The sequence below is a fragment of the Hyperolius riggenbachi genome, chromosome 12 (assembly GCF_040937935.1).
Source record: "Hyperolius riggenbachi isolate aHypRig1 chromosome 12, aHypRig1.pri, whole genome shotgun sequence".
Classification (NCBI taxonomy): Eukaryota; Metazoa; Chordata; class Amphibia; order Anura; family Hyperoliidae; genus Hyperolius; species Hyperolius riggenbachi.
In genome coordinates, this window is record NC_090657.1 from 154,386,566 (window position 1) to 154,400,599 (window position 14,034).

At 47.4% G+C, this 14,034-nt stretch overlaps 1 protein-coding gene across 5 annotated transcripts in view; it reads left to right on the forward strand.

The window, feature by feature from the left end:
• Nucleotides 1-14,034, forward strand: part of SPHK1 (sphingosine kinase 1) — a 92,188-nt gene that overhangs the window by 17,896 nt on the left and 60,258 nt on the right. Inside the window, exon 1 of one of the 5 annotated variants that reach the window (XM_068264169.1) lies at nt 1,877-1,922. The exons of 2 other annotated variants lie outside the window; for them this stretch is intronic. In XM_068264169.1, coding sequence (XP_068120270.1) covers nt 1,898-1,922 — 25 coding nt within the window. In that variant the 5' untranslated portion in view covers nt 1,877-1,897. Of the gene's footprint in view, nt 1-1,876; nt 1,923-14,034 lie in introns of those variants that run through there. 2 more of the 5 variants (XM_068264166.1, XM_068264168.1) reach the window with 2 other exon arrangements.

Genomic DNA, 14,034 nt, shown 5'->3' on the forward strand with positions numbered 1-14,034 from the left:
GGCCGGCCGTGCAATAGACTCAATGTTAAAAATAGGCCTAGCTAATACAGTACTATACCTCACTCTGAAAACATACCATGAACTCAGTCTTTCCAGTGCTGCCCACAATTATTCATACCCCTGGCAAATTTTGACTTAAAGGGAAGGTTCAGGGAGTGTCCAAAAAAAATAAAAATCCAAATACACTTACCTCGGGCTTCCTCCAGCCCGTGGCAGGCAGGTCGTGCCCTCGGCGCCGCTCTGCAGGCTCCCGGTGGTCTCCGGTGGCCGACCCAACCTGGCCAGGCCGGCTGCCAGGTCGGGCTTCTTCTGCGCTCCAATTTGCATGTCACTGGTGCGCGCTGACGTCATCGGACGTCCTCCGGGCTGATCTGCGCAGGCTTAGAACTACTATCTAAATCAGGGATATCAAACCAGTCCTTCAAGGGCCGAGATCCTCACACATTTTTGACACAGCTCAAATGAATTGATGGCTATGAATCAGGAAGGTGTGGTCCATCAGGTAGAACACATTCCTCTCTTCCTCAGTCCATCCAAAACACTGGCATGGATCTGGCCCTCCAGGCCTGGAGTTCGACACCTGTGATCTAAATGAATTTTACCTCCTTTTCTTGTCACTAATACAGCTTTCGTTTGGTGCTATTTGATTGCTGCTGCGAGTTTTAGTTTTTATTATATTCATCAAAAAAGACATTAATTGTGTAAAAAAAAATGTTTTTTTTAACTTTCTGTGATAAAATTTGTCAAATAAAGTAAAATTTCTGTATCCATTTTTGTCGAAATTTATTGTGCTACATGTCTTTGATAAAAAAAAAAACAACCATTCAATCATTGTGTATATTTATTGGTTTGGGTAAAAGTTATAGCGTTTACAAACTATGGTGCAAAAAGTGAATTTTCCCATTTTGAAGCATCTCTGACTTTTCTGAGCACCTGTCATGTTTCATGAGGTGCTAAAATTCCAGGATAGTATAGATACCTCCCAAATGACCCCATTTTGGAAAGAAGACATGCCAAAGTATTCACTGAGAGGCATAGTGAGTTCATAGAAGATTTTATTTTTTTGTCAGCGGAAAATGACATTTTGAGACAAAAAAAAAAGTTTCCATTTCTGCTAACTTGTGACAAAAAAAAAAAAAATGAAATCTGCCACGGACTCACCATGTCCCTCTCTGAATACCTTGACGTGTCTACTTTCCAAAATGGGGTCATTTGGGGGAGGGTGTTTACTGTCCTGGCATTTTGGGGGGTGCTAAATTGTAAGCACCCCTGTAAAGCCTAAAGGTGCTCATTGGACTTTGGGCCCCTTAGCACAGTTAGGCTGCAAAAAAGTGCCACACGTGGTATCGCCGTACTCAGGAGAAGTAGTATAATGTGTTTTAGGTGGAGTGGAGAAATCTCTCTGTAAATGACAATCTTTGATTTTTTTAGACACAATTGTCCATTTACAGAGAGATTTCTCCCACTCAGCATGGGTATGTGTAAAAATTCACCCCAAAACACATTATACTACCGTATTTTCCGGACCATAAGTCGCACTTTTTCTCTCCCCAAAATGGGGGGGAAAAGTCAGTGCGTCTTGGTCCAAATGCTAAAATTTGGGCTAGCTCTAGATGTCCCCCCTGCTAATGATGCCTGATGAGCCCTTCTGCAACAGGTGCCCGATAGTCTCGGAGGTGGGACCACAGTTCCCTCACTGAGCCCAATCACTGCACTTGCTGAGTGTCAGTGACCTATCAGAAGTGAGTAGGAGTCCTTCCTTTGCTTGTTAAGGAACTACTCCCACTGACTTCTGATAGGTCACTGACACTCAGCAAGTGCAGTGATTGGCTTCAATGAGGAAGCTGTGGTCCCGCCTCCAAGACCATCGGGATCTGAGCAGTGGCTGGGCAGCCTCATGTGTGCAGATCACCCGGAGAGCTGTGAGTCTTTATGAGCTGCTGTCATTTCTCACTTCAGATCGGAGAGCTGTGAGTTTTTATGAGCTGCTGTTATCTCTCACTTCAGATCCAGGCAGATCAGCTCGGTGTGAATAACCTGATCCTGGCTCACAGCTGGAAGTCTTCTCTTTGGTCTGTGTTTAGAAGCCCTGCGATTCTGCTCTGTGTCCTCTCTCAGCCCCAGTCTTCCTACATGTTGAGTGAGCTCACGTGACATGCAGGAAGTAAGACGGGGCTGAAAGAGACACACTGCAGGATCACAGGGCTTCTAAACACAGATAAGAGACGTCCAGCTGTGAGCCAGGATCAGGTTACTTGCACACACTGCAGCGCTGACCTGCCTGTGTCTAGTAGTGAGGAATAACAGCAGCTCATAAAGATGGACAGCTCTCCTGCTTGCAAGGACGGATCTGGGGGGGGGGGGGGGGGGGGGCAAGCGGGTCTCTTGCCCCAGGCGCAGTTTGTTGAATTCTTAAAAAGGCGGCAAAATTTGGATGGAGAATGGCAGTTTAGGCGCCAAAACCTGACCTTGCCCCAGGCACAACTTGGGGCAACTTGGTCTAGATCTGTCCCTGCCTGCTTGTGAATCTGATAAAAGGTGAAAAGGTTCAGGAGGAACTTTTGCCTGCTGCCCTACTCCTGTAATGGAATGCAAATAATCCCTACAAGCTACAGAGTGTAAAGGGAATCCGACACATATTTTGATGTCCCTATGGCACTCAATAGTTAAATGATTAACTATCATTTTGGATGACAGAACACACTGCTGCAGCCAAGCATTCTGCTCTGTGGAGAGGGGAGGGGGACGGTTATGAGGTAACTTGTCATTTCACAATCTGTCCTAACAAATCAAAGAACTGCGTAGAAGACAGAAAGTGCTAATGGTAGATGTCTGATGAAAATCATGTGCATGGGGCTTTTTATTTATAACTTACAATTAGCTATGTAGAATGTGCATGCGGCTCAGAAATTGCTTTTGGCATTAACACTGCAGTGCACATGTCCCTAGATCTCAAAACTGGTGAAAAACCAATGATACAAGCACCGTTTGATTTTGAGCCCCAATTTTAGTTTATTTAACACAAGTTAGGTGATGGTACAACACTACATTAACATCGTGAAAGGATGTGCAAGGAAAGGAGAAACACCAATACACTTGGCACTGCTGTAATGGAATCTTCTTTATTGTTAAACCTCAAGTTGCCAGTAAATGAACATGAAGATATACCTATCCTATTTGGGCTCATGATTGCTGTAACCACCACATATTGTCCAGGCACCACATACATGTCCAATCAGCCATTGCTGTAACAGGGGAAGCTCCACAAGACACCCCTGTACCTTGGACACACCAAGTTTAGTATATATCTTTTTTTCCTTGTTTTTTTGTCCACTAACTTAGGTGCGTCTTATTGTCCGGAGCGTCTTACGGTCCGAAAAATACGGTACTTCTCCTGAGTACAGCGATACCACATGTGTTGCACTTTTTTGCACCCCAACTGCGCTAAGGGGCCCAAAGTCCAATGAGTACCTTTAGGATTTCACAGGTCATTTTGAGACATTTGGTTTCAAGACTACTCCTCGCGGTTTAGGGCCCCTAAAATGCCAGGGCAGTTTAGGAACCCCACAAGTGACCCCATTTTAGAAAGACAACACCACAAGGTATTCTGTTACGAGTATGGTGAGTTCATAGAAGATTTTTTTTTTTTTGTCACAAGTTAGCGGAAATTGACAATTTGTGAAAAAAAAACAATAAAAATCAATTTCCGCTAACTTGTGACAAAAAATAAAATCTTCTATGAACTCGTCATACACCTAACGGAATACCTCGGGGTGTCTTCTTCTAAAATGGGGTCATTTGTGGGGTTCCTATACTGCCCTGGCATTTTAGGGGCCAAAAACCGTGAGTAGTCTGGAAACCAAATGCCTCAAAATGACTGTTCAGGAGTATAAGCATCTGCAAATTTTGATGACAGGTGGTCTATGAGGGGGCGAATTTTGTGGATCCGGTCATAAGCAGGGTGGCCTCTTAGATGACAGGTTGTATTGGCACTGAAGTGCAGGAAGCGCAGGATGTTCTCAAATCGTGACCTGGACATGGCAGCAGAGAACATGGGCATGTGATGTATTGGGTGCGTAGACCAATAAGACCGCAATACATTCTTTTTGACTAGACCCATGTTAAAGGGACACTTAAGTCAAACAAAAAAATGAGTTTTACTCACCTGGGGCTTCCAATAGCCCCCTGCAGCTGTCCGGTGCCCTCGCCGTCTCCCTCCGATCCTCCTGGCCCCGCCGGCAGCCGCTTCCTGTTTCAGTGACAGGAGCTGACAGGCTGGGGACGCGAGTGATTCTTCGCGTTCCTGGCCACAATAGCGTCATCTATGCTGCTATAGCATATATCATATACCATATAGCAGCATAGAGGGTGCTAATGTGTCTGGGAACGCGAAGAATCACTCGCGTCCCCAGCCTGTCAGCTCCTGTCACCGAAACAGGAAGTGGCTGCCGGCGGGGCCAGGAGGATCGGAGGGAGACGCCGAGGGCACCGGACAGCTGCAGGGGGCTATTGGAAGCCCTAGGTGAGTAAAACTCATTTTTGTTTGTTTGACTTAAGTGTCCCTTTAAGGAGAAGGCCCCAAAAAATGTTACGTTCGGAAACTTGGAGTGGTTTCCACCGAAAAGGCTGGGCATGGTAGCTTCTTGGATTGGTGGTTGCGTATTGTGTGGCATAACGGTTGGTCTCAGCCACAATTAAGTCGTAGAGACCAGCAGTGATCAGAAAAAAAATTCTGTCACTGCGGTGGGGCGGGTGAGGGTTTGGCTGAGTGATCAGAAGCCCGCAGGGGGAAGATTAGGGCCTGATCTGATAGATAGGAGTGCTAGGGGGGGTGACAGGAGGTGATTGATGGGTGTCTCAGGGGGTGATTAGAGGGGAAAATAGATGCAATCAATGCACTGGGAGGTGTTGGGAAGGGGGTCTGAGGGGGATCTGAGGGTTTGGCCGAGTGATCAGGAGACCACACGGGGCAAATTAGGGCCTGATCTGATGGGTAGGTGTGCTAGGGGGTGACAGGTGGTGACAGGAGGTGATTGATGGGTGTCTCAAGGTGTGATTAGAGGGGGGAATAGATGCAAGCAATGCACTGGCGAGGTTATCAGGGCTGGGGTCTGAGGGCATTCTGAGGGTGTGGGCGGGTGATTGGGTGCCCAAGGGGCAGATTAGGGTCTGATCTGATGGGTAGCAGTGACAGGGGGTGATTGATGGGTGATCAGTGGGTGATTAGATGGCAGAACAGATGTAAACAATGCACTTTGGAGGTGATCTGAGGGTGGGTCTGCGGGCGATCTGATGGTGTGGGTGATCAGATGCCTGTAAGAGGCAGGTTAGGGTCTGATCTGATGGGTGGCAGTGACAGGTGGTGATTGACGGGTGATTGACAGGTGATTACAGGGGAGAATAGATGTATACAGTACACAGAGGGGAAGGTCTGGGGGGGGGGGGGGTCTGAGATGGTTCTGAGGGTGTGGGCGGGTGATTGGGTGCCCTAGGGGCAGATAGGGGTCTGATCTGATGGGTAGCAGTGACAGGTGGTGACAGGGGTGATTGATGGGTGATTGATGGGTGATCAGTGGGTGATTAGATGGCAGAACAGATGTAAACAATGCACTTTGGAGGTGATCTGAGGGTAGGTCTGCGGGCAATCTGATGGTGTGGGAGGGTGATCAGATGCCCGTAAGAGGCAGGTTAGGGTCTGATCTGATAAGTGGCAGTGACAGGTGGTGATTGACGGGTGAATGACAGGTGATTGACAGGTGATTACAGGGGAGAATAGATGTATACAGAACACAAAGGGGGGGGAGGTCTGGGGGGGCCTGAGGTCGTTCTGAGGGTGTGGGCGGGTGATTGGGTGCCCTAGGGGCAGATAGGGGTCTGATCTGATTGGTAGCAGTGACAGGGGGTGACAGGGGGTGATTGATGGGTGATTGATGGGTGATCAGTGGGTTATTAGATGGCAGAACAGATTTAAACAATGCACTTTGGAGGTGATCTGAGGGTGGGTCTGCGGGCGATCTGATGGTGTGGGTGGGTGATCAGTTGCCCGTAAGAGGCAGGTTAGGGTCTAATCTGATAGGTGGCAGTGACAGGTGGCAGTGACAGGTGGTGATTGACGGGTGATTGACAGGTGATTACAGGGGAGGATAGATGTATACAGTACACAGGGGGAGGGGGGGGGGTCTGGGGAGGATCTGAGTGTGGGGGGGGGGGGTGATCAGGAGCCCCCAGGAGGCAGTTTAGGACCTAATCAAAAAAATAGCGTTGACAGATAGTGACAGGGAGTGATTGATGGGTGATTAGGGGGGTGATTGGGTGCAAACAGGGGTCTGGGGGGTGGGCAGGGGGGGGGTCTGAGGGGTGCTGTGGGCGATCAGAGGGAAGGGGGGGCAGATCAGTGTGCTTGGGTGCTTAATATGAACAGACATATGGAAACACGGTTTCTCAGGTCTGTAGTTACCTGAGCACTGGCCGGTGCCTGGCCTCAGCTGGACTGTTCATACAGCTCGTATAGCATCAAAACAAGAAAGAGATGGCACACCACTGGCTCTGCAAAACTTGCTGTGTATTGAGCGAACAAACACTACATGTTACTTGCTTGGGTGCTTACCTGGGGGGCTGCAGCCTGCCCTGGTGGTCCCTCGATCACTAGGACCACCAGGGCAGGAGGCAGCCTGTATAATACGCCTTGTATACATTACAAAGCGTATGATACACTTTGTATGTGGCGATCGAGCAGCTAATAACCCGCCGGCGCTTCCGAACGGCCGGCGGGTTACTGCGCCAGGTGGGCGGAGCCTGTCGCCGGCGGCAGATCGCATCACGCATGACGCGATCGCTGCATAACCACGCCCGCCGTCGCCGATGGACGTATTGCGGTCGTTTGGGCCCAAACTTTGCCGCCGCCCATCGGCTGTGGGCGGTCGGCAAGTGGTTAAAGTCTGAAACACCTGATCTGCTGCATGCTTGTTCAGGGGCTATGGCTAATAGTGTTAGAGGCAGAGGATCAGCAGGGCTGCCAGGCAACTGGTATTGCTTAAAAGGAAATAAACATGGCAGCCTCCATATACCTCTCTCTTCAGTTCCCCTTTAAAGTTACTTTTATTCAACCAGCAAGTAATTTTTGACAGGAAATGACATAGATCTCTTCCAAAAGATAATAAGAGGATGTACAAGAGGCATTATTGTGGAAAAAAACATTTCTCAGTTTTTATTTACATTTGAGCAAAAGGTGTCCAGTCCAAAATTATTCATACCCTTCACAAACTGTCATAATTTCTGGTAAAAAGTTATATACCATTCCAAATAGTCCAAGCTGTTCTAAAGCATCCTAATTACCCTGATTAATTGGTAACAGCTGTTTTAATCAACTCAACAAGTGAAAAACAGAAGATCTTCACAGTTGGTTTGTGGACAGACATGGCTAAGACAAAGGAACTCGGTGAGGACCTGCGGCTGCGTATTGTGGCTGCTCACAAGTCAGGAAAGGGCTACAAGGCCATTTCTAAATGTTTTCAAGTTCCAGTGGTTACAGTGCAAAGTATTATTAAAAAATACAAGATGTTCCGCACTGTGGAAAATCTCAGAGGATGTGGTTGGAAGCCAAAAGTGACACTTGTGCTGGCCAGGAGAATAGTGAGAGAGGTGAAAAATAATCCAAGGATCACTACCAAGGCCATCCTGGTGAATCTGGGCTCTGCTGGTGGCAATGTCTCAAGTAGAGATGGCCCGAACGGTTCGCATAAGAACGGTTCCAGGCGAACTTTCGGTGGTTCGCGTTTGCCAGTGAAAGCGAACTTTTGCGGAAGTTCGATTCACCCCCATAGTGCGCCATTAGGGTCAACTTTGACCCTCTACATCACAGTCAGCAGGCACATTGTAACCAATTAGGCCACACTCTCTCCTGGAGCCACTCCCCCCCCCCTTATATAAGGCCGGCAGCCCCGGGCTTTACACTCACTCGTGTGCCTGCAGTAAATAGAGAAGGGACAGCTGCTGCAGTACAGACTCTCTCATAGGGAAAGATTAATTAGGCTCTTGTAGGCTTGTTAGTGTGCTCCTGGCTGATTGTTATGGCTAAAATAGCACCCCTCAAAAGCTCTTTTGAGAGCTAATGTTCTCCTGATGTGGTTTTTTTTTGTGTGTTGCCCACTGACACTGACATTATATAGCCCTATCTGTTGCAGCTGGACCTTGGTAATGGTTATTACTGTGCCAGCCAGGCCCTGCCTAACTATCTATACTGGGACAACTACCTATGCCTACCTAACTACTGGGGCACCTACTTACCTATACGGCGACACCTACCTATGCCTACCCACCTACCTATACTAGGGCACCTACCTATGCTCAGGGCCGGTTCAAGTAACAATTGGGCCCTAGGGCAAAATTAGCCTGGGGGCCCCCAACAGACACCCCCGACCAAAATGCGTCATTAGAGGCCCTTTGTTGCAGCCAAATTTCCCTCCTGGGCCCCTGAGCTGGCTGCTGACCCTCCCCCAATCACCTCCCAACTTAACAGACTCTGCAGAGTCCCTGGGGAGCAACAGCTAAGATGGGGGAGGGACACCTTGGGGGCCCCTACAGGCTCTGGGGCCCTGGGGAAATTGCCCATTTTTTCCTATGGTAGCTCCGGCCCTGCCTATGCCTACCTACCTATACTGGGACTCCTACCTATGCCTAGCTAACTGCTGGGGCACCTACCTATACTAGGGTACCTACCTATGCCTACCTACATACAAGAAGATAGTAAGGTGGTTGCTTCATTGTGGACAGACCAAATTTGATCAGCTGGACAGTCACTGTTGTTCTATCATTGTGCTACCACAGCCCGGCAACCATATGGGCTTTAAAACCGCTATCGCCATGGAGCGTACCAGTCCAGCACGGGCCGGCCGTCACTACGCAAACAACTGTTTGCGGTGCGTTACACAGTGAGTTTGGTGTGTCAGTGTGAAGCAAACTCTAATTACACTCACTGATTGATGTATACACATGCAAGATGTTTTAAAGCACTTTAGTCCTGCAATTTAGCATTCAATGTGATTTCTGCCTTTAAAAACGCTGCTTTGCGTCAAATCCCGATTTTTTTCCCCTAGACTTTTGGCATGTATCCCACTCCGCCATGCCCCCCTCCAGGTGTTAGACCCCTTGAAACAAATTTTCCATCACTTTTGTGGAAAGCATAAATGTTTCTAGTTTTCAAAGTTCGCATCCCCATTGAAGTCTATTGCGGTTCACGAACCTTTTGCGGAGGTTCGCGAACCGAAAATCGGAGGTTTGGGCCATCTCTAGTCTCAAGGCAGACAATCCAACAGACACTGCTAGGTTTCAATGATGCAGACCAAAAAGACGCCACTTCTCCAGATAAGGCATATAAAAGCTTGCTTGACCTTTGAAAATGCTCATCTGGACAAAGAAGAAGACTTGTGGTCTTCTGTATTAGGGTTATATGAAACAAAAATTGAAATTTTTGGTCACAATGATGTTTCCTTCATTTGGCATATAAAAGGAGAAGCCTGCAACCCAAAGAACACCATCCCCACTTTCAAACAGGGTGGTGGGAACCTAATGCTTTGGGGGTGTTTTTCAGCCAATGGACCAGGGAACATAATCCCACCATGAAAAAAAGAGCAATGCATGAGGATTCTGGACAACATCAGGCAGTCTGGTGAGAAACTTGGCCTTGGGCACCAGTGGACATTTCAGTATGCCAATGACCCAAAACACAAAGCAAAATAAATGATTAGCAGGCCATCTGAAACATTTTCTACATGCACAAAAAGATTCATTACTCATATATTGTTCACAAATTTGTCTAAATCTGTGTAGTGAACTAAATCTGTGTAGAGATAATCCATCCCACCTCACAGGTGTGTAATATCAAGGTGCTGATTAGACAGCATGAATATTGCACAGGTGTGCCTAATAGACATGCTCAAATCCGGAACCGGATGAATTCCGAATAGTTGTTATTTGGATTTCATCCGGTTAACCACTTGCCGACCGCGCACTCATACCGCGCGTCGGCAAAGTGGCAGCTGCAGGACCAGCGACGCAGTTCTGCGTCGACGGCTGCAAGCTAATTAATCAAGAAGCAGCCACTCGCGCGATCGGCTGCTTCCTGTCAATTCACGGCGGGGGGCTCCGTGAATAGCCTGCGGGCCGCCGATCGCGGCTTGCAGGCTAAATGTAAACACAAGCGGAAATAATCCGCTTTGTTTACATCCGTACAACGCTGCTAACAGTAGCAGCGTTGTACCAGATCAGCGATCTCCGGCCAATCAGCGGCCGGGGATCGCTGTTCCATGACAGGCAGGAGCCTGTTAGAGGCTGCACAGGACAGATCCGTTCCTGTGCAGCCTCGGATCTCCGGAGAAGGGAGGGAGGAGAGGGAGGGGGGGAATTTCGCCGCGGAGGGGGGCTTTGAGGTGCCCCCCCCCCCGCAACACCCAGGCAGGCAGGAGCGATCAGACCCCCCCAGCACATCATCCCCCTAGTGGGGAAAAAAGGGGGGGCGATCTGGTCGCTCTGCCTGCACCCTGATCTGTGCTGGGGGCTGTAGAGCCCACCCAGCACAGATCAGCTAAAACAGCGCTGGTCCTTAAGGGGTGGTAAAGGGTGGGTCCTCAAGTGGTTAAACTCAAATCACCTGTGCGGAGTGGGCAGGGGTGTTAATCTTACCTATCATGACGTCTTCTTCATCCGTCCCTTGGCGCCTCCCACGATGCGCTCCATGCGCGTCACGTGACTACTAACACTTCCATCTTCAACTCAGGAGGAAGTGTTTTTAGTCACGTGAACGCCGCTTGGACCGCATTGTGGGAGGCGCCGAGGGAGGGACAAAGAAGACGTCATGATAGGTAAGATTAACACCCCTGCCCACTCCGCACAGGTGATTTGAGTTTAACCGGATTAAACAACTATTCGGAATTCATCTGGTTCCGGATTTGAGCATCTCTAATGCCTAAGACTGGCAACAATAAAAGGGCACTCTGAAATGTGCAGTTTGATCACACAGCACAATGCCACAGATGTCGCAACACTTGGGGGGAGCGTGCAGTTGGCATTCAGACTGCAGGAATGTCTACCAGACCTGTTGCCCGTGAAATGAAAGTTCATTTCTCTACCATATGTCAGTGTGGTGAAAATGTTTGCAACTTTATAATATCTTGCAACCTAACCATTGATTTCAATGTATTCTTATCAGAAAATGCAACCCAACCTAACCCTATTCTCACACAGAACCCTCCTCTAGTGGGCAACTAATAACCCCCCCCCCCCCACACACACACACACACCTTGGTGGGCAACTAAAAACCCCTCCCCACACACACACACACACACACCTTGGTGGGCAACTAATAACCCCCCTGGAGGGAAGTAAACACCGCCAGTTGCAAATAATGACAGATGGGAAATGTGAAAGAAGGCAGGGCATGCACAGTTAAGCACAGTCCATTGAATTTGCACAATATTATAGGTTGCAATATTTTTCATTACACCGGCTCCAAAGGCGTTTCAGAGAATTTGGCAGTACATTCTAATGGCCTCACAACTACAGACCATGTGTAACCACTAGGGGTGCTGCTAAGGCTTTTGTGGGCCCCAGTGGCACATTATTCCTCCCCCCCCCCCCTCCCCCCCCATCCTTTCCTCAGCGGTGACTTGGAGAGGGGAGAGCAGTACATAGGAACTGTGCGGCAAACCTCAAATACAGGAAATGAGCAATGACCTGCCAAAGATAAAAATATGATAAAATAAGTAGTGACATTTCCCTAGATAAAAGAATTAAGTAGCCACATGCTGCCAGATGATAAACCTGAGACATTACTACTAGCAGCATTCACTACTTTTTTTTTATTTTTTATCTTTGGCACCTAGTCACAGAATTCTTTTATCTGGAGGAATGTGATTACTTGATTCTGATAAGCCGCGGCATGTAACTACTGCATTTTTTTTAATCTATAGGTGTATTTGGTTTATCTGGAAACATGTGACTACTTAATTCTTTAATTTTGTGGCACACAGCTACTTAATTCTTGTATCTAGGGAGGCTATGGCTTCTTAATTTTTGCATCCAGGGAGTATACTGGCTATTTAATTCTGTGTTCTCTAGAGAACCCAGCTGCATAACCCTGGAGAACCCAGCTCAGAGAGAGAGAGAGAGAGAGAGAGAGAGAGAGAGAGTGCGTGCGTGCGTGCGTGCGTAGTTGGTTGGAATGCCGTTGGTCAGAGGGTGGCTGATGATAGAGTCCTCAGAATTCTACACACAACACCCCATAATGACAACGCTAAGAATGTTTACCTGAGGTTTTGGCAAACTTATAAAAGATTAAGCAAACTGAGAAATCACATGTACATACAGTGGTTTGCAAAAGTATTCAGCCCCCTTGAAGTTTTCCACATTTTGTCACATTACTGCCACAAACATGAATCAATTTTATTGGAATTCCACATGAAAGACCAACACAAAGTGGTGTACACGTAAGAAGTGGAACGAAAACCTTGAATAGCTAATTATATCTTGTTCCTAGTTATAGAAACGTTTGTTCCATGATGCAAATGTTGAAGATTTGATCTAGCTGTGTAATTTTGTTGATGGATACGAGACAAATGTTGATGTTTATTTTTTGACTTTTCTTCAAATAAAGCTTTTTGGAAAAAAAAAAAAAATCATACATGATTCCAAACATTTTTTTACAAATAAATAACTGCAAAATGGGGTGTGCGTAATTATTCAGCCCCCTTTGGTCTGAGTGCAGTCAGTTGCCCATAGACATTTCCTGATGAGTGCTAATGACTAAATAGAGTGCACCTGTGTGTAATCTAATGTCAGTACAAATACAGCTGCTCTGTGACAGCCTCAGAGGTTGTCTAAGAGAATATTGGGAGCAACAACACCATGAAGTCCAAAGAACACACCAGCAAGGTCAGGGATAAAGTTATTGAGAAATTTAAAGCAGGCTTAGGCTACAAAGAGATTTCCAAAGACTTGAACATCCCACGGAGCACTGTTCAAGCGATCATTCAGAAATGGAAGGCGTATGGCACAACTGCAAACCTACCAAGACAAGGCCGTCCACCTAAATTCACTGGCCGAACAAGGAGAGTGCTGATCAGAAATGCAGTCAAGAGGCCCATGGTGACTCTGGACGAGCTGCCGAGATCTACAGCTCAGGTGGGGGAATCAGTCCATAGGACAACTATTAGTCGTGCACTGCACAAAGTTGGCCTTGGAAGAGTGGCAAGAAGAAAGCCATTGTTAACAGAAAAGTATAAGAAGCCCCGTTTGCAGTTTGCCACAAGCCATGTGGGGGACACAGCAAACATGTGGAAGAAGGTGCTCTGGTCAGATGAGACCAAAATGGAGGAAGCAGCAGATTTGGGCGCATGAGACAAGGTGGACAAAAAGGGCGCCCCATTCACTCCCATTATAAATATCGTTTAATGGGCGCCGAACAGGGAAAAAAAGGCGCTGGAGATTAACGTTTTAACAAAGGCGCTGGAGATTATTAACGTTTTAACAAACGGCGCCCGGAGATTTTTAAGGATTTATAACTATGTTTGTGATGATTTAACTTTACAAAATGAGCCTGTGACGAATAACGTTTATAAAGATACTAAATCACTATTTCTAAAACATTTCTAAAACATTATTACCCACCCCAAAAAATTATTTACATTTTTTTATTTACATTTTTTATTTATTAATGTCTGTAAAACATTATTATCCATAGGGGGTCTTAGGTTTAGGCACCACCAGGGGGGTCTTAGGTTTAGGCACCAACAGGGGGGTCTTAGGTTTAGGCACCAACTGGGGGGTCTTAGGTTTAGGCACCAACTGGGGGGTCTTAGGTTTAGGCACCAACAGGGGGGTCTTAGGTTTAGGCACCAACAGGGGGGTCTTAGGTTTAGGCACCAACTGGGGGGTCTTAGGTTTAGGCACCAACAAGGGGGTCTTAGGTTTAGGCACCAACAGGGGGGTCTTAGGTTTAGGCACCAATAGGGGAGTCTTAGGTTTAGGCACCAACAGAG